Source organism: Rana temporaria, chromosome 2 (genome assembly GCF_905171775.1).
Source record: "Rana temporaria chromosome 2, aRanTem1.1, whole genome shotgun sequence".
NCBI lineage: Eukaryota > Metazoa > Chordata > Amphibia > Anura > Ranidae > Rana > Rana temporaria.
In genome coordinates this window covers 519,912,672-519,934,006 of record NC_053490.1, presented here as the reverse complement: position 1 = coordinate 519,934,006, position 21,335 = coordinate 519,912,672, and the positions used below count along the sequence as shown (strand labels likewise).

Below are 21,335 nucleotides of genomic sequence, written 5' to 3'. Positions count from 1 at the left end.
GTCCCCACCATGTCTTTCCATGGCTTCCTGGCCTCCAGTTGGCCATAGTTTAGGGGCTGACCGGCAACTTTTTGCCCAGGGTCAAGTACAACCCAGAGGCCCATGATGCAGTGACTTGGCCCCCTTCCTGCTCTCCATCCTCTTGACCCCATCCCAGGCTGAAGCTCCACTCCAGATACTCTCTGCCCACCGGGCAGGTCATGGGTGGAAAGCGCCTGCTGCACTGACTCCAGGTTCTGGAACTGGCTGGCAGGGGATGGAGCCTGGGCAGCTAGGTCGGGAGGTTGGCCAAGGGAGCTAAGCATACGGTGGGGCATGGAGTCGGCCTCTGCTCGGACACGGCATACACCATCTATGCCAAGGGGGTGACCAACTATCGGTAGGCTACCGGTGGGGACTTTTTACTCCTATTCTCCAGGAACCCAGGGGCAGATTAACAGCTTCATGGGCCTGGTGCTGAGGATTTTGGTGGGCCTTAAAGGCCGTGCATCAGTGTGCGCCCTGAGGTGAAAGGGCGCAGCTGCGCAGGCCCAATGCTATGGAAAGCCTGTTTTGCTTGCGTCTATCTAGCAAGGTTACTTTGTGGTATAAGCAAGGAAGCTGAGACTTCTGCAGAGTGTAAATGTGCTTTTACTATACAAAGATGCTGTACATACAAAACTATTGGCGGAATGCAGGGCCGATCAGCACAGGGCTGCTGTTGGGAAATCACGGGGCTCCATACAGCCTACTTGAACGCCCCCCCCCCCCGCCCTGAAAATATAAAACTATATATTCACTGATACACAATAAGATAATTATTAATAATAATTCAAAAAGTCAAGTGCTCTGTCCATTATATCACAAATGTATGATGAATAAAAAAGTACATAACTCACAGCTGCTGTGGAAAAACTCTTGGAGCAGTGAATATACAAAAAAGACCACCAAACATCGCTCATGACCTCTATGTATTATAAAAATTGCCCAATGTTCCACTACAGGACATGAAGTGTGCTCTAAAGCCTCGTACACACGATCAGTCCATCCGATGAGAACGGTCTGATGGACCGTTGTCATCGGTTAACCGATGAAGCTGACTGATGGTCTGTCGTGCCTACACACCATTGGTTAAAAAAACGATCGGGTCAGAACGCGGTGACGTAAAACACAACAACGTGCTGAAAAAAACAAAGTTCAATGCTTCCAAGCATTCTGAGCATGCGTGGATTTTTAACCGATGGTTGTGCCTACTAACGATCGTTTTTTTTCCCATCGGTTAGGAATCCATAGGTTAATGTTCGGTCGTGTGTACGGCCGACCGGACAATTTTCCAGCGCATCGGACAGGTTTCCAGCGGACAAATGTTTCTTAGCATGCTAAGAAACATGTCCGCTGGAAGCCTGTCCGTCGGACATGTTCGGTCGTCTGTACGACTCACCGAAAGCCCTTGCATGCGTCGAAGTGATTCGACGCATGCGTGGAAGCATTGAACTTCCAGGGTCGCGCATCGTCAAGTTCTAAGCTTGCAAAGCTGAAATAGATTTACTAAGAAGAGCACTAAATTGCAGAACTTATTGTAGTATTCTCATGGAGTCGGGAGCCCCCGGCATCCACTTGTTCTGCACTTTTTATAATCCTCCACTGCCAAATCCCAGTACACCCAACTAGTGACCCACAATTTCCCCCATCTCCCAACTGGTGTCCCACAATTTCCCCCATCTCCCAACTGGTGTCCCACAATTTCCCCCCATCTCCTAACTTCAAGGAATAGAGCATGCAAACACAGAGGGCTAAGGATATCCTACCATCGCCACAACCCATTTCATATCCCCTTCCCTATACACTCACATATGGTAAGTGTACAGGGAAGGTGGCTTCTAATAGGAAAAAGCAAATAGAGAGGCGCATTCTCAGTGTAGACAGTATAAACTTTATGGTACAAAGAATTAAAACACTCACATGGAGGTAAAAGATGGTCAGCATGAGCAAGAAGTCCTGCAGTGGTGCGTTTCCTGATCCAGCAGGCTGTGCGGCTCGTATGCCCTGTGGGAGCCATCCACCAGCTCTGTATGTGATGGTAGGTGCAGGGAGGAAGGCTGGACTGCTCATGAAACGTAGCGGCCAATGGCTGCGCTGCTATCAATCTCCAATGAAGAGCCACCTCAAGCTGGGGGAAAGCATTGCGGGATGGCATTTCGTGGCTCAGGTAAGGCCCCTTTCACACTGGGGTGGGAGGTGCGGTGGCGGTAAAGCGACTCTAATTTCGAGGCGCTATTCGGCCGCTAGAGGGGCGGTTTTACCCCCGCTAGCGGCCGAGAAAGGGTTAAAACCGCAGGCAATGCGCCTCTGCAGCACTATTTGCACGGTTTGCAGGCACTAGTTTTAGCGCAATAGCGCCTGCAAACCGCTCCAGTGTGAAAGGGGTCTAAATAAAATGGGGGGTTGGGGGGCCCGAGAGTGCAAGTTTTTTTTTTAACCTTAATGCATAGGATGCATTAAAGGGACACGAAAAGTTCCCATTTAAAAAAAAATAACAAACATGTTATACTTACCTCCACTGTGCAGTTCGTTTTGCACAGAGTGGACCCCGATCCTCTTCCTCTGGGTTCCCTTGGTGTGTGTCTCAGCTCCTCCCCGCAAGAGCTAAACCCCTTCTGGGAAGTGCTCAACCAAGGGGGTAAGCTTGCGGGCGCGCTTCCGTGTGATAAAGTGGCGGCCATAGTTGCCAAGTTTATCACTCGGCCCCGCCCCCGGTGCGGCGCATCATTGATTTGATTGACAGCAGCGGGAGCCAATGGCTGCGCTGCTATCAATCCCCATTGAAGAGCCGCCTCAAGCTGGGGGAAAGCATCACGGGATCGCACACACAGAGTTTCGTGGCTCAGGTAAGTAAAACTGGGGGTTGGGGGGCCCGAGAGTGCAAGGTGTTTTTTCACCTTAATGTATAGGATGCATTAAGATGAAAAAACACAAAGCTTTACAACCCCTTAAGGGACTATGATTACTTTTTATGATGAAGCTACAGTTTAAGAAAAAATAATGATATTGTTGTACTGTACATTGTAATGCATCAGAAATGTGTTCATGAAGATTTATAAATGTACTACTCCGCTGTAAAACCCTTAAGATGTTATTGGTAGAGCGGAACGACACTACTACATGAATCAATCCCACAGAGGGAATTTCCAGTTAAACCTTTTTTTTCACACTAAAAATAAGTAAAAACTGTAACCGAACTTCTATAATAGAAAATGATACTTTGTTGGGTTTAATAATCAGTTAACACGTATCATCCCACTGCTCTACGTCATAAGTTTCTGAAAATAAAGTCTATCCCCCAGTTTATTTCCTTTGTGTCATTTGAAGTTAAGACAGGAAATTGTCTGGTGGTGAAAAGACCTAAAAAAGAGAGAGTCCCGGCAACATCACATCCTTATCTATATGGAGCAGAATGTAGACAATTTCTGATGAGACTTCAGTTGAGTTGATGTTCACGATGACCAACACTTGCTGGGAGCTTCTCAAAGTGAAGAACTTTCTACATGAAAACTGATAAACTCAAGATGAAACTTCTGGAAGAAATACAAATTTTGTTCCTGCTCATGGTTGCTATTGGCTGTCGCAAGGTGAGATCAGGTAAGCTGTTTTCACTTTCGGCAATGAGACCCTTGAACCACAGCAATATAAGTATCTGTTACAGCCACTAATACAAAACATGGGTTTTGGTGTAAAAAAAAGTTTGGGTATGCTTTTACTTTTTTCTTTTCTCCCTGTTGCATTTTATTTTTATACTTTTATTTTTGTATCTTCTTAAAACCTTATCTAACTTGTCTTTTCTAGATGTAGTATGCTGTGTTATGTAATTCATTATAATGATGGACTTGACTTAATATTTTAATTCACACAATTTTTTTTTTAACTGGTACAAGAAGTATTTCTGGAACTTATATGGTGGATAAAAAGCAAAAATTCTAAATGGCAAAAACTATGTGGACACCTAACCATCACACCTATATGTGCTTGTTGGAAATATTGTTCCAGAACCATGGACATTAATATGGAGCCTTTCCCCCCTCCTTTTTTTGAAGCTACAGCATCCTCCACCCTTCTGGAGTAACTTTCTGCAGGATTTTGTGCTTATGGAACTTTTTTACCCATTTAGATCAGGTACTGTTGTTTGATGAGAGCTCAAAGAGTTCAATATGGTTGAGGTCAGGGCTCTGTGAAGGCCACCCAAGTTCCTTGACACCAAACCCATCAAACCATGTCTTTATGGATGGTGTTCAGTAGGGTTGAGGTCAAGGCTTTGTGAAGGCCACCCAAGTTCCTCCACACCAAACTCATTAAACCATGTTTTTATGAAATGTGGTCAGTAGGGTTGAGGTCAGGGCACTGTGAAGGCCACCCAAGTTCCTCAACACCAAAATCATCAAACCATGTCTTTATGGAGGTTGTTAACTAGGGTTGAGGTCAAGGCTTTGTGAAGGCCACCCAAGTTCCTCCACGCCAAACTCATCAAACCATGTTTTTATGGATGGTGGTCAGTAGGGTTGAGGTCAGGGCTGTGAAGGCCACTTAAGTTCCTCCACACCAAACTGGTTGAGCCCTGGTTCACACTGGGTACGATTTGGAACGATTTGAGATGCGATTTGACATGTCAAATCGCATCTCAAATCGGCGGCAATTGTCGGCAATGGCACTGTCCTAATCAGTGCGACGCCGCATCTGCGATTTCAAAAAGTAGTTCCTGTACTACTCTTTGCGATTTTGGGCCGCGATTTACATTAAATTGCGGCCGAAATCGCGGTAAAATCGCGCATTTTACTGCGATTTTGAATTCGCAGCAGTGTGAACCTAGGCTCCAACAATGTCTTTATCGAGCTGGCTTTGTGCATTGGGTTATGACTGTGCTGAAACAGAAAATTACCTTTGCCAAACTCTTTCCATAAGCATTATATTATCTAAAATACTTTTGTACGCAGTAAAACAGCACACTTGACTGCAGAAAACTCTGTACGGTGAACTTACACAGGACCCCCTCCTCCTCCCACGTGGTCCCGCTGACCTGGACCATGGTGATATCCCATTCTGAGCCCCGGTATATACACCTCAGGAGTCTGGGGGCCTAGAAATCCCCTCAGCTGAATTTCCAAAACGTACCTCATCGGTTGGGGCGTTTCGGAGCATTCCAATTGGTCAGCGCCATCACATGGGCAGCGCCAACCATTCAGAAGCCTGTCCTGTCAGCTGGGAAGAAGACGCGTGGATGCCAAGGGGATTTCTAAGCCCTGGACCCTTGAAGCAGAAATACCGGGGCTCAGAATAGGAGATTGCCGCGGTCCAGGCTAGCGGGACCAGGGGGGGCGAGGAGGGGGTCCTGTGTAAGTTCACCTTACAGATTTTTTTGTAAAGGTGAACTTACCCTTAAAAGTCAGTTATTTCGAAGAGTGACAAACAGTAGTTGTGATGGTCAGGTGCCCACAAACTTTTGCCATATATTGTACATGAATACTGTGTTTATTTGCTTGTTGCTTGTTGTATTTGCCTTCAGTGGAGATTTTTTTTAATGAAAAAAACCCCCCCCACTAATGTGTGTCTGTTGGAATTTGTGCTCATTCAAGCAAAAGAGCATTTATGAGGTTGGGGACTGATGATGGCCTAGAGAGAGAAAGTGTAGAGTTCAGTAGGGTTGGGGTCAAGGCTCTGTGCAGGCCACTTGAGTTCCTCCACACCAAACTCGTAAAAGGAGTAGTCCTAAATATCCCACATTTACCGCAGGACACTCATAAATAAATCCAAACTGTAATGCCCTGTACACACGATCGGGCTTTTGCCCGGCCAAACTCACATCAGAATTCCGATGGAGTAAAAGAGAACATGTTCTTCTGTTATTCGTTTGATGATTGTTTTTTTACCGTTCATATATTAACTTTTACCTGTTTTTTTTTTGTTTTTTGCTTGTTCATTTATGTGGCATTACAATTGAAAAAATACACAAAATAAAAAAAATGTATTTAATTTGTAAAAGACTTCTCTATGCTTTGTACCAGGGAGTAAGTTTTAGTGTCATTATAAATGTGACAAAGCACATAACATCTGTACTTTTTATTTACAGTAAGATTAGTTGTTTTAAAATTAGGCATGAGGTTGGGGGTAAGAATGGAATATTTATAACTCTGCAGAGTCCCTGAAAGATACAAAAATGTTTTTTTTTTAAATAAAGTGGAATGGGACTTTAAGTGTGCCCCGGTGGGGTGAAAAATAATCTATATCACAATTTTTAAAATATAGAAAAACTTTATTTGTCATACATTTTACAATCTGAAAGAGAATACAGTTTACTGTTTCTTTGGTCCAGGGTGTACGGGTCCTGGTAGTACCATAAGTGTGTTCTACGTGTTTCACGGGAACCCCGCTTCGTCAGGGCCTTTAAAGTAGCACAGAAAACATAGAGGTAACGTCACATTATTTCTGTAACGAAACGTCCCACACTCCGCTTGAGTGCTTTTGTCATATACCGCTTCCTCCCAGTCTGCATATAGATAACAGATAGTCCAACCGCTAACAAGCACAAAACAAGACGATACTCACAGGGCCGTTTGAAGGAATTTGGGGGCCCCTAACAAAATGGACATAGAGGCCCCCCCCCCCCCCCCCCCCGCACGCACGCAAAGCCTATGTTTTTTTACCCCCCCCACCGTCCTGCGCGGCATGAGATTCAGTTTCCTGTTCCCGGCTGGACTGAAAGGAAGTGAGCACTCAGTGTGCAGTTCCTGTCAGTCCGACCGGGAACAGGAAACTAAATCTCCTGTACCGCGTGGTACCCGGCCGGACTGACAGGAGGAAGAAAGAGGAGCTCGAAACGCGTAGAGTTGCTAGACTTTTTAATCTACTAAAAAATGATGCAATATATTTAATGTGATCAGTATGTCAAATACCAGATATATGGTAGAATGTATGTAGTGCACTCTTTGTGACAAATAATATCAGTCTTTTATTGTATAAGATCTATGTTTTATATGGATGACTTTTATTGATTTAGTACTTATATAACGCTGTCAATTTACTCTACACTTTGCATATACATTGTAGACTCACATCAGTCCCTGCCCTCCAGGAGCTTACAATCTAAGGTCCCTAACTCACATTAATACACATACTAGGGCCAATTTAGACAGAAGCCAAATAACCTCCCAGCATGTCTTTGGAGTGTGGCAGGAAACCGGAGTACCCGGAGGAAAACCATGCAGACACAGAGAACATGCAAACTCCAGGCAGGTAGTGTCGTGGCTGCCATTCATACCAGCGATTTTAGTGCTGCTAGGCAAAAGTGCTAACCACTACACCACTGTGCTGCCCAATTCAAATATTATTTGACCTATTTTATGAGATTGAATTTTGTGTACCTTCAAAGTCACCATTATTTTTTTGGTATGCATTTTATTCTGTCTGTGTTACTGTTGAAAAATCAGCAGAAAGGAACTTAAGTCTCGTACACACGGGCCAGAATCTCGTCAGGAAAAAAAAATTGTTTTTCCTGACGAGATTCTTGGCAAAAATCTCTTGCCGCCCGAGTGTACAGACACTCCTTTCAAAAGATCTGCGGTTCTTTTGAAAGGCAAGAACACAGTGACGTCATCGCATACGACGAGCATGCGCTCGTCACATTCGATGCCGTTGCCGCCATCTTGCTGCACCCTACCTATGCCTAAGAAGCTACTGCGCATGCGTCAAAGTAATTTCGAGCATGCGCAGGTTTCCACGGCGAAAGTAAGGTAAGTATACACACTCTCGGGCTTCTCGGCAGGAAAACACTGCCGAGAATCATGATGAGAAAATAGAAAGCAGGTTCTCTATTTTTCTTGTCACGATTTTAGGCAGTTTTCTTGACGAGAAACCTTGGCAAGAGAGCTCTGCCAGCAGTTTTCTTGCTGGTTCTTGCCGAGTAAACCGAGCGTGTGTATGAGGCTTAAGAGTAAATCTCTCTAAGGGAGCCTCAGATAGCAGTAGAAACCTACCAGAGCTTGACTAATGCCCTGTACACACGATCGGTTTGTCTGATGAACCGATCGTGTGTGGGCCCAATCGTTTTTTTCCCCAAAATAATTCATGAAAATATAGGCATTGGTGACTCATCCAAGGCAGTTAGAGGTAGGTGACAAAAAGCAATCCTGCATTAGTCACACTAACCAAATCATCTTATCCGATTTGATGGTAGTCATAGATATAATATTACATACTACTATCTGCATTCCTCTGAATTAATACTGCATATCAAAAAATGGGAGAGAAAAATAATTGGTCAGAAAGGAATACGGATAAATATGACTGCAATTTATTAATTATCCACATAAAAACACATTAATAACACAAGAAGTGCCAGTATCTCCACAGCACTAGTAAAATTAGACGTTAGTCTAAACAAGGACAAGTGGCCACCACAACCATACACACAGCTTATATACACCTGCAGGAATCAAATAACTGGGGCATGATAAAGAATATATAAATCACAAGGCTAGATTGAGGATAATATAGCCGCAAAAAAATCTGTGAAGCTAGGTACAGTTCCAATCAATTCTATTACCAGTTCATAGAGGACTAATTCCACATGGAGATGAAGTAGAATAAACTACAATTCAATGGTAGACAGCAGCAGCAAGTGAGTCATTGGAAACACTGCTAGTTTGGCAGTGATAGGTGTGATTACCATATAGTAGGATCTGTTTGAACCAAGCAAGGATTGCTGTAGAGGCTGCAATCAGCAAGATGTACCATACTTCGGTACAGCTGAAAAACAAGATCACAATATCAGAGACTGCTTATTGCTTAGATCTTACCACCATTGGAAAATAGTCAGTTTCTGTAGATTTCAGAAATTCCTCTGGTTACAGAAGCTGGCGTTTTTGCAAATTCCTCCAGCAGTAGGATAGGAAGTACGCCTTCAATTCAGGTCCTCTGCATACAAAAACCAGAGGGTTGAGTTCCAGGGTGAATAGATGCCTTTGTAATGTCTTTGAATGCCAGTAGATGGCAGTGTAGATAGGTAATAAGAAGTCAGCATGCAGTTTCAAATACTTGCTGTATGTCTCAAGGTAATGTCCATGCAGTGGTGTATGCTGCAGTATAAATAAATTCTCAAATTGGGAGAAAAGGCCCCCAGTAAAGATATAATCAGGTGGCTGAAATGATGGTCAGTCCTGCTTCATCACTGATAAGCGTAATGCTTACATGTTTCGCTCCTAACAGATCTTCATTGGAGCATGTTTTATAGTTTTTTTTATAGCATAGTTTTTTTTCCCATCGGTGAAAAAACGTAGAACCTGTTTTAAAATTATCTGATGATTAAAAAAACGATAGAAAAACAATTGTCTGTGGGGAAATCCATCGGTCAAAAATCCACACATGCTCAGAATCAAGTCGACGCATGCTCGGAAGCATTGAACTTCATTTTTCTCTGCACGTCGTTGTGTTTTTTTACGTCACCGCGTTGGATGCGATCTGATTTTTAACTGATGGTGTGTAGGCAAGACTGATGAAAGTCAGCTTCATCGGATATCTGATGAAAAAATCCATCGGTCCGTTTTCATCGGATGAACCGATTGTGTGTACGTGGCATTAGACCTCATTTACATGGGACATCCTACAGCAGGCCAGTGCAAGGACCGTGTTTATCCACACAGGGATGCCCAGATGTTCCATCCAAGCAGTCCCATTAAAGGCAATTGGGACACGGCTGATGCACAGCCACAGACGCTGCTCCTGAATTTGCGTTCATACGCGTGCAAGTGCACGGCCCCAAATTAACATAGTTAGCCTCAAGATCCACTGAATATTTTTTTGCCCCACTGCAAAAGATTTTGTTCCTTTATCGCTCAAAAATATATTTATTAATATCACTATTGGCGCACTGATATTTTGTTAAGGGCTTTCAACTCCTTATGAGGGTTTTTGTATGAGAATGAGGTTTCTGCCTGTTCCTGGGAAATCACCAATACATCTTTAGCTGGTGTGTTCAAAACATGACCTGATCTTTACACTGTAAGTGGTGGGAGGACAACATTCGTTATATGATGTAAACAGCCTGTATGTGGGAGTACAGTGGGTGTAAAGTGTAATTAAATGCACCCAAACACAAAAGTCAACAATTAATACAGGTGCGTCTCATAAAATTAGAATATCATCAAAAAGATAATTTATTGCAGTAATTAAATTCAAAAAGTGAAACTTATATATTATATACATTCATTACACACAGAGTGATATATTTCCTAGGACAGGGAGTGTACTACTGGTGAATCACTAGATGAAAAAAAAAATTGACAAATAAAAGAAAACAAATGGAGCCACTATATCCGAGGATTGGTAAGCTGCAATATACAAGGGCATCTCATAAAATTAGAATATCATCAAATGTTAATTTTATTTCAGTAATTCTATTCAAGAAGTGAAACTCATATATTTTATATAGGTGTGTTACACACAGATTGATATATTTCAAGCATTTCTTTATTTTAATTTTGATGATTATGGCTTACAGCCAGTGTAAAACCCAAAATTCAGTATCTCAGAAAATTGGAATAATACATAAAACCAATAAAAAAAAAAAAGATTTTTAATACAGAAATGTTGGCTTACTGAAAAGTCTGTCCATGTACAGTATAGTATGCACTCAATACTTGGTTTGGGGCTCCTTTTGCATGAATTACGGCATCAATACGGCGTGACATGGAGGGGATCAGCCTGTGGCACTGCCGAGGTGTTATGGAAGCCCAGGTTGCTTTGATAGCGGCTTTCAGCTCTTCTGCATTGTTGGGTCTGGTGTCTCTCATCTTCCTCTAATACCCCACGTGCGTTTTTCTATCTGCATTTGTCTTGTGGGGTCCTTTCCTTCTTCTTTCCTTCCCTGGACTTCTATGTGGATTGTAATGTGCTGCAGTGCATTTGCATGTGTTTCTTGCGGTGTGGAAAAATGCAGCATGCTCTATTTTTTTTTTACTGCACTGCATTAATGTGAACTGCCCATAGGATTATTTTTTTTTTCTTTCCATATCAACATATTATACAAACATTAAGTAAAAAGAAAAACAAGCAACAAAAAGAAAACAAACTCAACTAAAGTTCCCCTCTTAGGATCACCTTGATTTTGAACTGTCTATGCAGTTGGCGTGCAGTCCAAAATGCATCCAACTGCAGCCAACTGCATCCCACTGCGTTAGGTGTTAAAGGGCCCTGAGCCTAGGTTCACACTGCTGCGAATCCAAAACCGCGATTTCGAGGCTGCGATTTTGCCGCGATTTCGGCCGCAATTTAATGTAAATCGCGGCCCGAAATGGCAAAAAGTAGTACAGGAACTACTTTTTGAAATCGCAGATGCGGCGTCGCACTGATTAGGACAGTGCCATTGCCGACAATTGCCGCCGATTTGAGATGCGATTTGACATGTCAAATCGCATCTCAAATCGTTCCAAATCGTACCCAGTGTGAACCAGGGCTTATAAAAATTTCTGAAGAATTTACTCAGCTGTCTCTAATAATCTTGTATTCGTCTAATAAGTATTTTTTTTTATTATGGTCAGCCTTATCTAATGGGCATTCGACATGTGCACACTGAAATATTTTGTTTCGGAATTTTGTTTTCACCCGAAAAATAAATGTATTTAGTTACTCCCGAAATTCTTTTTTAATTGTTTTGTTAAAAAATGCATTCGTCCAAAAATCCAAATTAAGGTTGAATCTGTCATTGAAGGCTTATGGTGTTCGTCAAATGTTCTAAGAAGAGGTCAACACCCCCCAGAAGAAGTTGTGAGTCCATCTACAACCCCCTTCCCTCATGTCTAGTAGTGACGGGGAGATAGGTGGGATGAAACACTAAGCCAAGGACCAGGAGATCAACACCCTCAAGAAGAAGATGTGAGTGCATCTACAACCCCCTTCTCTCATGCCCTGTAGTGAAGGGCAGATAGGTGGATTGAAGTACTGAGCCAAGGACCAGGAGATCCAGGAGATTAACACCCCCTAAAAGAAGATGTACACCATATATCTTAGGGTGCGCATACGTACATGTGGTTTAAGGGGATCGCTTGCTGTTTGAAAGGCATGCCATTCAGATGAACTATACATGTCTTTAAGTTGGAACTGTCCTCTTGGTCCCCTATTCTCCCCATCATACCCCCATAGCATATGTGCCTGCATCCGTAGGACTGGGATTCCCTATGGTTAGGGTGAGTTTTGTGCTATGTCCGTCCTCCCATTACTTAACCATGTGCCTGTTTTTAATAAGGTCAGTCTGCTGAGTAATGACTCTCCATATTTGTCTTTCTTGTTCAGGGCAATCTGTGGCCTATATCCCCAGTCATCCCCAGTCATCCCCTGTTTTTTAACCCACAGATCCCCAGTGGTCACAATTGTTGCCCCAGTAGTCATCTGTGACACATATACTGTATATATATATATATATATATGGTTCCGGAGGCTATATACGGCCGGTACACGTTACATTGCCAGTCGAATGGAGGGAAGGAGACTATAGTACAGTAATCAAATATGAAGGTTGCTACATGTGTGTTTGATGAATTATACCAGAATTGAGTTACACCATCTACTTGTTTGGTAGCCACCTCCTGTGTGTGTACAGTTGCTATAAGAAAAAAGATATATCATTTCATTCTGATGCGGGTGGTGCACAGTCCTCAGGAACTGGAGCCTTTTTGCAGTGGGAAGTGTGTATCCAAGTGTGCATGGATATTTGTTAATTCTTTTGAAAGAGCGGTCACATAATCTATTAAAGTATCAGACTGCAATTGCAACTGTTGTGGGTAATAACAACCTAATCTAGGGGCTGTTTCAAACAGGATTTCAAAAGGGGATAAAGAATGCTTCCCCCTCGGAGAATACCATACGCTGAATAAGGCTATTGGCAGGCTTTCTGGCCAGGACATACCTGTGTACTTGGCCATTTTTAGCATTCAAGTTTTAAGTGTCTGGTTCATTCTTTCCACTTTCCCACTACTCTGAGGGTGATAAGGTGTGTGAAACTCCAATGTGGTACCTAGGGCCGACCATATTTCTTTTGTGACTGTAGCAGTAAACGCAGGGCCTTGATCACTCTCTATCACCTCGAGTACCCCATATCTGCAAACCACCTCTAAAAGCAATTTTTTAGCCGTGGTTTTCGCTGTCTGATTTGTGACTGGATATGCCTCGGGCCATCCTGAGAACATGTCTACCACCACCAGGGCATACTCAAATCTGCCACTCTTTGGTATTAGTATGTAGTCAATCTGTATCCTCTGGAAGGGGTAGAGCGGTCTGGCTGAGTGTTTTTGGGGGTGGTTTCTCTAGCCTTCCGGGGTTGCATGCTAGGCAAGCGTGGCAGGACTTGCAGTATTGATTCGTTAAAGTAGTTATTCCTGGAGCTACATAATGTTTGTTTATAAGTGAGTTCATCAAAGTCTTTGAGAGATGAGTTGCTCCATGGGCCTATTGTACCACAGCTGGGTACAAAGCTCTGGGGAGACATAGGTGGGTTCCTACAGTCCAAAGGTCATCCACCCGTACTGCTCCCATCTTGCTCATGTTGCTTTCTCTTGGTCTGCAGCATCTGTTTAAGTTTTTTGTAGTAGGGCTTTGTTTACCGCTTCTGGCTGCGGATTATATATTCCCCACAAATTCTGCGGTTTCAGCCCCTAAGGTGGTCATGGCTGCTTGTTTTGCTGTTTCGTCGGCCAGGTGGTTTCCTCGGATTTCTGGTGTGGTTATCTTCCCATGGGCTTTAATTTTGAGTATTGCAACTTGTTCTGGGAGTTGGGGTGCTATCAGGAGCGCATCCATGGCCTTGCCATGCTTCACTGGGGTACTGGCTGTAGTCAAGAAGCCTCTTGTCTTCTATATTAGTCCAAAGTCATGGGCCACACCCAGTGCATACCAGGAATCGGTGTAGATATTTGCTGTTCGTCCTTCTGCAAGCTGGCAGGCTACTGTAAGGGCATGAAGTAAATCTATTATACTTGGGAGTATGTCTGTTTTTGTCTGTTATTTTGATGTTTATGTGCAATATAAAATACAATAAATAAAGTAAACTTGCTGGCAGCACATACATTGACCTTTTTCACTGGGAGGACCAATGGTGCTTCTGTACTATACACAAATATATGTCTTCTGCAGAGCCGGTTATAAAACAAAAAGCAAAATTACAACCATTAAACACAGGTGAAAGACAAATATAGGGATCAAATATACTGTGATGAAGCAATAACTCTACTACCTACAGCTGGGGAATCCCATTGTAATGAATGAGTCAGTACGCCACAACTCCTACTTTACCCAGCCGTGTCACATAGGAAACTTTACGCGACAAGCAAACAAAGACAAAACACAACTTAAAGGAAACCTATACGGAGAAATATGTAGGTTGCATTGCTGACCTATTTTCATTGTCATGACATGCCTGCCACTCTGGTGGAAGAAGGCTTACGATTCACACCCAAGGCAAGACCTTGAAATGTAATTTAGAACTAGACCCGGGAAGAAAAACAGGGCAATCTTCTAATGGCCCTGGGGTGTGATTGCACCCATGTTTAAAGCGGTGGTTCCCCTAAAAATAAAGTTTTGACATTGCATTTGCTATAATAATTACAGTTAGAATCGGCTGGTTTTATGTAAAAAATACCTCCGTACGTAGCGTTTGTATTATTCGTTCCCACCGCCACTTCCGGGTACGATGCTGGCGGTGGGCGTTCCTTATTGATGGACAGGCATCCGACCGACGCATCCATCGCGTCACGAGATGCCGAAAGAAGCCGAACGTCGGTGCGGCTCTATACAGCGCATGCGCAACGACGTTCGGCTTCTTTCGGCATCTCGTGACGCGATGGATGCGTCGGTCGGTCTTTTGTTGTAAGCGATTAGACACCACATTCACTAAGCTCTGAGGAAATTTCCCTTGCAAAGTGCAACTCCCCTTTAGTAAAAAAATCCTTTATGTTTGAAATGGGTTTACCTTTGGGAAAGTACACTCTATTAGCTGGATTCAGAAAGCCCGCCTTAACTTTGCGGCGGCGTAGTGTATCGTGTTTACACTACGCCGCCGTAAGTTAGCGAGGCAAGTACATGATTCACAAAGTACTTGCCTGCTAAGTTACGGCGGCGTAGCGTAAATGTGGCGGGCGTAAGCGCGCCTAATTCAAAATAAGCTGAGGGGGCGTGTTTTATGTTAATTTGGGTTGACCTGACGTGATTGACGTTTTTTTGGAATGGTGCATGCGCCGTCTGTGTACATATCCCAGTGTGCATTGCGGCTAAGTACGCCGCACGGTCTTACTGGTTTCCATGTGGACGTAAATGACGTAAATCCCTATTCATGGACGACTTACGCAAACGACGAAAATTTTCAAATTTAGACGCGGGAATGACGGCCATACTTAACATTACTATTCCAGCTATTTGATGGAATAACTTTAGGCCTGAAAGTGCGTTACGTAAATGGCGTATCTTTACTGCGTCGGGCAAGCGTACGTTCGTGAATCGGCGTATCTACTCATTTACATATTCTAGGCCGACCGCAATGGAAGCGCCACCTAGCGGTCAGCCTAAAAAGTACACTTTAGGATACGACAGTGTAAGACACTTACGCCGCTCGTATCTGAGCCTAATTTAAGCGTATCTGGTTACCATAATACGCTTAAATTAGCGTCGGCGCAGATTCAGACTTAGGCTGGTGTATCAGTAGATACGCCAGCCTAAGTCTGAATCTGCGCCGACGCTAATTTAAGCGTATTATGGTAACCAGATAAGTCTTTCTGAATCCACCTATATGTTTGTTATGTGTTTCCATTCACACAACATACCCACAATTATTAAAAAAAAAAATTAAATTCTGATTCGTGTACTGGTATGCTAAAGTTACTCCATGTACTTGTATTTCCTTTCTAGATCTCAGAGTGGTTTCTGCAGGAAGCACGACGACTCTAAACTGCGCGAATGAGCCGGGAAATGAATTTATCATGTCTACTTGGAAGGTCCATCGTGTATATAAGCCACCTTGCCACATGGCATTCACAATGCAAGAAAACAAGACATTCAATGACTGCAATAATCGCACACACCAGTACATTGGCACAAAAAGGGTGACCCTCACCATCAAGAACATTACACTTTCTGATGAAGGAAATTATACTTGTGAGATTGCAAATGAAAGAGGAACTCCAACTAGTACAATTGCATTACAAGTGTTAGGTAAGAGTCTCTTTACGCAAAATAACAAAGATCACATGAACACAAATATTATAAACTAAAAGGGTATAAAAACAAACAAAAAGCGCATCCACCTAGTGACTCCAATGCTTTCTGGTTTCGGCTCCCAGAAGGGCTTGCCCAGCCCACAGAAACAAACTAACGGAAGATTTAGGGACCCGCAAAATTGGTACTCAGCCCAGTTATGGAATATGACAGTACTCTCCAAACTGGGGTTTGGGGGCCATAAGTGGTTCTTTGTTTGCTTTTATCTGGTCCTTGGGGCACTATTTTATTCACTGACACCAATAAAAGGTACAGTTCTTCCCAAAGACACCAACAATGGGGCTCAATTCCTACCAATGACATCAATGATGGGGCACAGTTCCTGTCAATTACACTAACAATGGGTCCCAATGACACAAATGATGGGGCACAAATCCTCCCAATGACACCAATGATGGGGCACAGTGCCTTTCAATGACACCAATGATGGGGCACAATTCTCACCAATGACAGCAACAATGGGAAACAATTCCTCCCACTGACAGCAGCAATGGGGCACAATTCCTATCAATGACACCAAGGATGGGGCACAATTCCTTCCAGTGACACTAACAATGGGGCACAATTCCTCCCAGTGACACTAACAATGGGGCACAATTCCTCCCAATGACACTGTAACGGAAGGTCCTACACTCTTTACGTCTAGAGGAAAAGAGATTTCACCTCCAAATACGGAAAGGTTTTTTCACAGTAAGAGCTGTGAAAATGTGGAACAGACTCCCTCCAGAGGTGGTTCTGGCCAGCTCAGTAGATTGCTTTAAGAAATGCCTGGATACTTTCCTAAATGTACATAAAATAACTGAGTACTGACATTTATAGGTAAAGTTGATCCAGGGTAAATCCGATTGCCTCTCGGGGGATCAGGAAGGAATTTTTTCCCCTGCTGTAGCAAATTGGATCATGCTCTGCTGGGGTTTTTTGCCTTCCTCTGGATCAACTGTGGGTATGGAGTTGGGTGTATAGGATTTTACTGTGTTTTTTATTTTGTTTGTTTATTTTTTGTGGTTGAACTGGATGGACTTGTGTCTTTTTTCAACCTGACTAACTATGTAACTCCACTTGAGTGCTTCCGTCAGCACACTGCTTCCTCAGTGGAACGTCAGATATCAGATATTACAGCCCATATATAGTAAGAACCAGGCGAGACTAGCTCAGTTACAAAACAGAACTGCAACATGGAACTCTTTATTGAAACACAGGTACACAGAGATATTCAAACTTCTTCTCAGTAGACTGTCCAATCAGCAGGGAGGGCAGTATTTTTACCAACAGGGGACGGTGAAGAATTGGGAAACTTCAGCAAGTGCCAATCCAGGGACCAAGCCAGCAGAGGTGACACTTGCAGAGCATTATTCTGTGCCAAGCCAGGGACCAAGCAGACCAGCAGGATGAAGCTTGAGGACTATCTGTGAGTGCCAAGCTAGGGACCCAGCAGGGACATGGGGGTGACGCTTGAAGAAGATACTGAGTGAGAGGATTGGAAGAGCTCAGGAGATCGAGTGGATCCGGTAGTGAAAGACTGGGAGCTCACCTGAGTAAGGTTCTACAATAGGAGATTGTAGAAGAAGTGAAAGAGTTCATTGCAACCTTTGTTAGAAACTAACTAACTAAAAAGATTGTTACCATAAGAGACAGCGGTCCTACTCATGCAGATGTGGCCTCTAGCTGGATGCCTTTCCCTGCATGGCTGTCTGCCTTTAGAAGTCTTGGAGTCTGCCAATTAACATTGCAGCTACTTAAGGGTGTCCTGGCCCCAACCCTCTCTCCCACAGTTCTGTTCAAGAGACCATAAATCTCTTTGCATTCAAGAAGTGTCTGGCGCCCATCAATCCACCATGCATTACACCCACCATGCCTTGTAACCCACTCTACACAGAAGGATGTCAGCTGTCCTTAACTCTGGAGGTCACCATTGGGCTTCTGGGGGCCCGGGACCTCGCTACATACAATGGCCCGGATTCACAAAGCACTTACGCCGACGTATCTCGAGATACGCCGCGTAAGTCTAACTATGCGCCCTCGTATCTATGCGCCGTGCCCACAATCTGAGATACGTCTAAAAATAGGCTTCCTACGACCGACGTAACTTGCCTACGCCGTCGTATCGTGGGCGCATATTTACGATGTGCGCATTTGCCGCTCCCATTGATTTTCTATGCACATATGCAAATGAGGGAGATACGCCGATTCACAAACGTAGTTGCGCCTGCTAGGCATGTGCAAAAGGGAAACATTTGTTTTGTTTCGTTTTAATTCGTTATTTAATTAATTTCGTTAAATTAGATTCGTTACATGTGTTATATTCGTTTTTGGAATTTGTTCGCTTTCGACCGAATTTCGAAAAATCCGGTCGAATTCGAAAATATTTCGACCGTTTTCGGAATTTGTTCGTTTTCGACCGAATTTCGAAAAATCCGGTCGAATTTGAAAATATTTCGACCGGATTCTAAAACAAATAGTCTCTTTTCGAATAGAATTTGTTTTTGAATTCTGATCGAATTTCGTCCGCGGGTTTTCGATTCGGAATCGAAAACGTTCGTTTGGATTCGGTAAATTCATTAATATTGCAATTCGGGAATTCATTAATATTGCAATTCTGAATAATGAAAAATTTGTCCGAATTTCGATTCGGAACGAAACTAAATGCACATGCCTAGCGCCTGCGCATAATATACGGTTTGCGTAAGTCGTACGCCCGGCGTAAAGTTATTCCCCATATAGGAGGTGCAACCCATGCAAAGGTACGGACCAGGGAACACAAGCCGTTGTATCTTTTGTCGTTTACGTTGTACGTGAATAGGGCTGGGCGTAGGTTACGTTCACGTCGTAGGCAGTGATCCGTCGTATCTTAGGCAGTTGTTTCGACGTGATTCTGAGCATGCGCACTGGGATGCGTCCACGGGACAGCGCATGCGCCATACGTTATTCGTAACTTTATGACGCTCAGTCCTTCATTTACATGGGGTCACACCTCATTAGCATGGCTCACGCCCACTTCCACCTACGCTGGCTTACGCTGAGGAAACCCAGCGTAGATTTGAGAGCGACTGGGGGCGAGTGCTTTGTGAATACTGTGCTTGCCTCTGTGCGCTGCGTTGGTGTAGCGTATATTCGATACGCTACGCCGGCATAAATATGCGCCAATGTATGTGAATCCGGCCCAATATGTATTTCATCTCTGTAATTAGCGATTTGTTTTAAGGCAATGCAAAAATCAAAGAGGGTATAAAAATGTTTCTTTATTTTCAGTGACACCAATTGTTTTAATAAGGTTAACCAGCTCCAGGTCTGCCGAGTGTCACGCAATTGGAGGGCATCCTGCCGCGACTATATGGTGGAACTCATCATTCCTCTATGAAGTCACTAATACAACTTCCATGGAAGAAAACAAAACCACTACAGTAACCAGCACTTACACCTCGAAGGAGGACAATGAGACTGAAGCAACGTGCATTATTCATCATCCAGCATTCAAAAGTCCAGTAGTATTAAATATCACAATACCTGCCGCAGGTATGTTGTTTGTTGTTTATCTCTCTAAATTATTTGTTCTATTTTGTATCTCAAATTCATGTTTTTTATGGTATTATGACCGTGCCCTTAAAATAACTCTATACTTTACCTTAGGCCCCATACACACGAGAGGATCCATCCGCTGAAAAATCTCAGTGGATCGGTTTCAGCGGATAGATCCCCTGGTGTGTACGTTCCAGCGGATATTTATCCGCGGATATTTCTGAATTCCAGCAGATAAAAATTTGTAGACATGTCTACAAATCTATCCGCTGGAATCGGCACCAGCGGATCGATCCGGTGGTCTGTACAGACTCACCGGATCGATCCGTCCGAACCCGTCCCTCGCATGCGTCGTAATGATTCGACGCATGCGTGGATATCCTTATATGACAGCGTCGCGCACGTCGCCGCGTCATCATCGCGGCGACGGCGTGACACGTCACCGCGATGGGAATTCGGCGCGGATTTCAATCCGATGGTGTGTACTCTCCATCAGATTAAAATCCGCAGAGGATTTATCCGCGGATACGGTCCGGCGGACCGTATCCGGGGATAAATCCTATCGTGTGTATGGGGCCTTAGAAGGAGGGGGGCAAACATTTCTTCACTTGACCACCACTATGTTTATAAATATTTCAGTTTGGTGTAGTAGATAGTGGAGGCTGAAGTTTTGTAGTAGATAGTGGAGTCTGAAGTTGTAGTAGTAGATAGTGGAGGCTGAATTTGTAGTAGATAGTGGAGGCTGAAGTTGTAGTAGTGGATAGTGGAGACTGAAGTTGTAGTAGTGGATAGTGGAGACTGAAGTTGTTGTAGTGGATAGTGGAGGCTGAAGTTGTAGTAGTGGATAGTGGAGGCTGAAGTTGTAGTTGTGGATAGTGGAGGCTGAAGTTGTAGTAGTGGATAGTGGAGGCTGAAGTTGTAGTAGTGGATAGTGGAGGCTGAAGTTGTAGTAGTGGATAGTGGAGACTGAAGTTGTTGTAGTGGATAGTGGAGGCTGAAGTTGTAGTAGTGGATAGTGGAGGCTGAAGTTGTAGTTGTGGATAGTGGAGGCTGAAGTTGTAGTAGTGGATAGTGGAGGCTGAAGTTGTAGTAGTGGATAGTGGAGGCTGAAGTTGTAGTAGTGGATAGTGGAGGCTGAAGTTGTAGTAGTGGATAGTGGAGACTGAAGTTGTAGTAGTGGATAGTGGAGACTGAAGTTGTTGTAGTGGATAGTGGAGGCTGAAGTTGTAGTAGTGGATAGTGGAGGCTGAAGTTGTAGTAGTGGATAGTGGAGGCTGAAGTTGTAGTTGTGGATAGTGGAGGCTGAAGTTGTAGTAGTGGATAGTGGAGGCTGAAGTTGTAGTTGTGGATAGTGGAGACTGAAGTTGTTGTAGTGGATAGTGGAGGCTAAAGTTGTTGTAGTGAAATGTGGAGGCTAAAGTTGTTGTAGTTGATTGTGGAGGCTGAAGGTGTTGTTGTGGACAGTGGGAGACTGAAGTTGCAGTGTACAGTGGGAGCAGAAGCTGTGTATGGACAGTGGGTTCTGGGATTGTTGTAGT

The 21,335-nt window shown here is 43.7% G+C and overlaps 1 protein-coding gene across 1 annotated transcript in view; it reads left to right on the top strand.

Moving 5' to 3' along the window:
- Positions 1 to 2,984: 2,984 nt before the first annotated feature.
- LOC120928379 (cell surface glycoprotein CD200 receptor 2-like) overlaps positions 2,985 to 21,335 on the top strand; it is a 33,722-nt gene continuing 15,371 nt past the window's right edge. Inside the window, exons 1-3 of the mRNA XM_040339478.1 lie at positions 2,985 to 3,618; positions 15,916 to 16,218; positions 19,531 to 19,794. Coding sequence (XP_040195412.1) covers positions 3,525 to 3,618; positions 15,916 to 16,218; positions 19,531 to 19,794 — 661 coding nt within the window. The 5' untranslated portion in view covers positions 2,985 to 3,524. The remainder of the gene's footprint in view (positions 3,619 to 15,915; positions 16,219 to 19,530; positions 19,795 to 21,335) is intronic.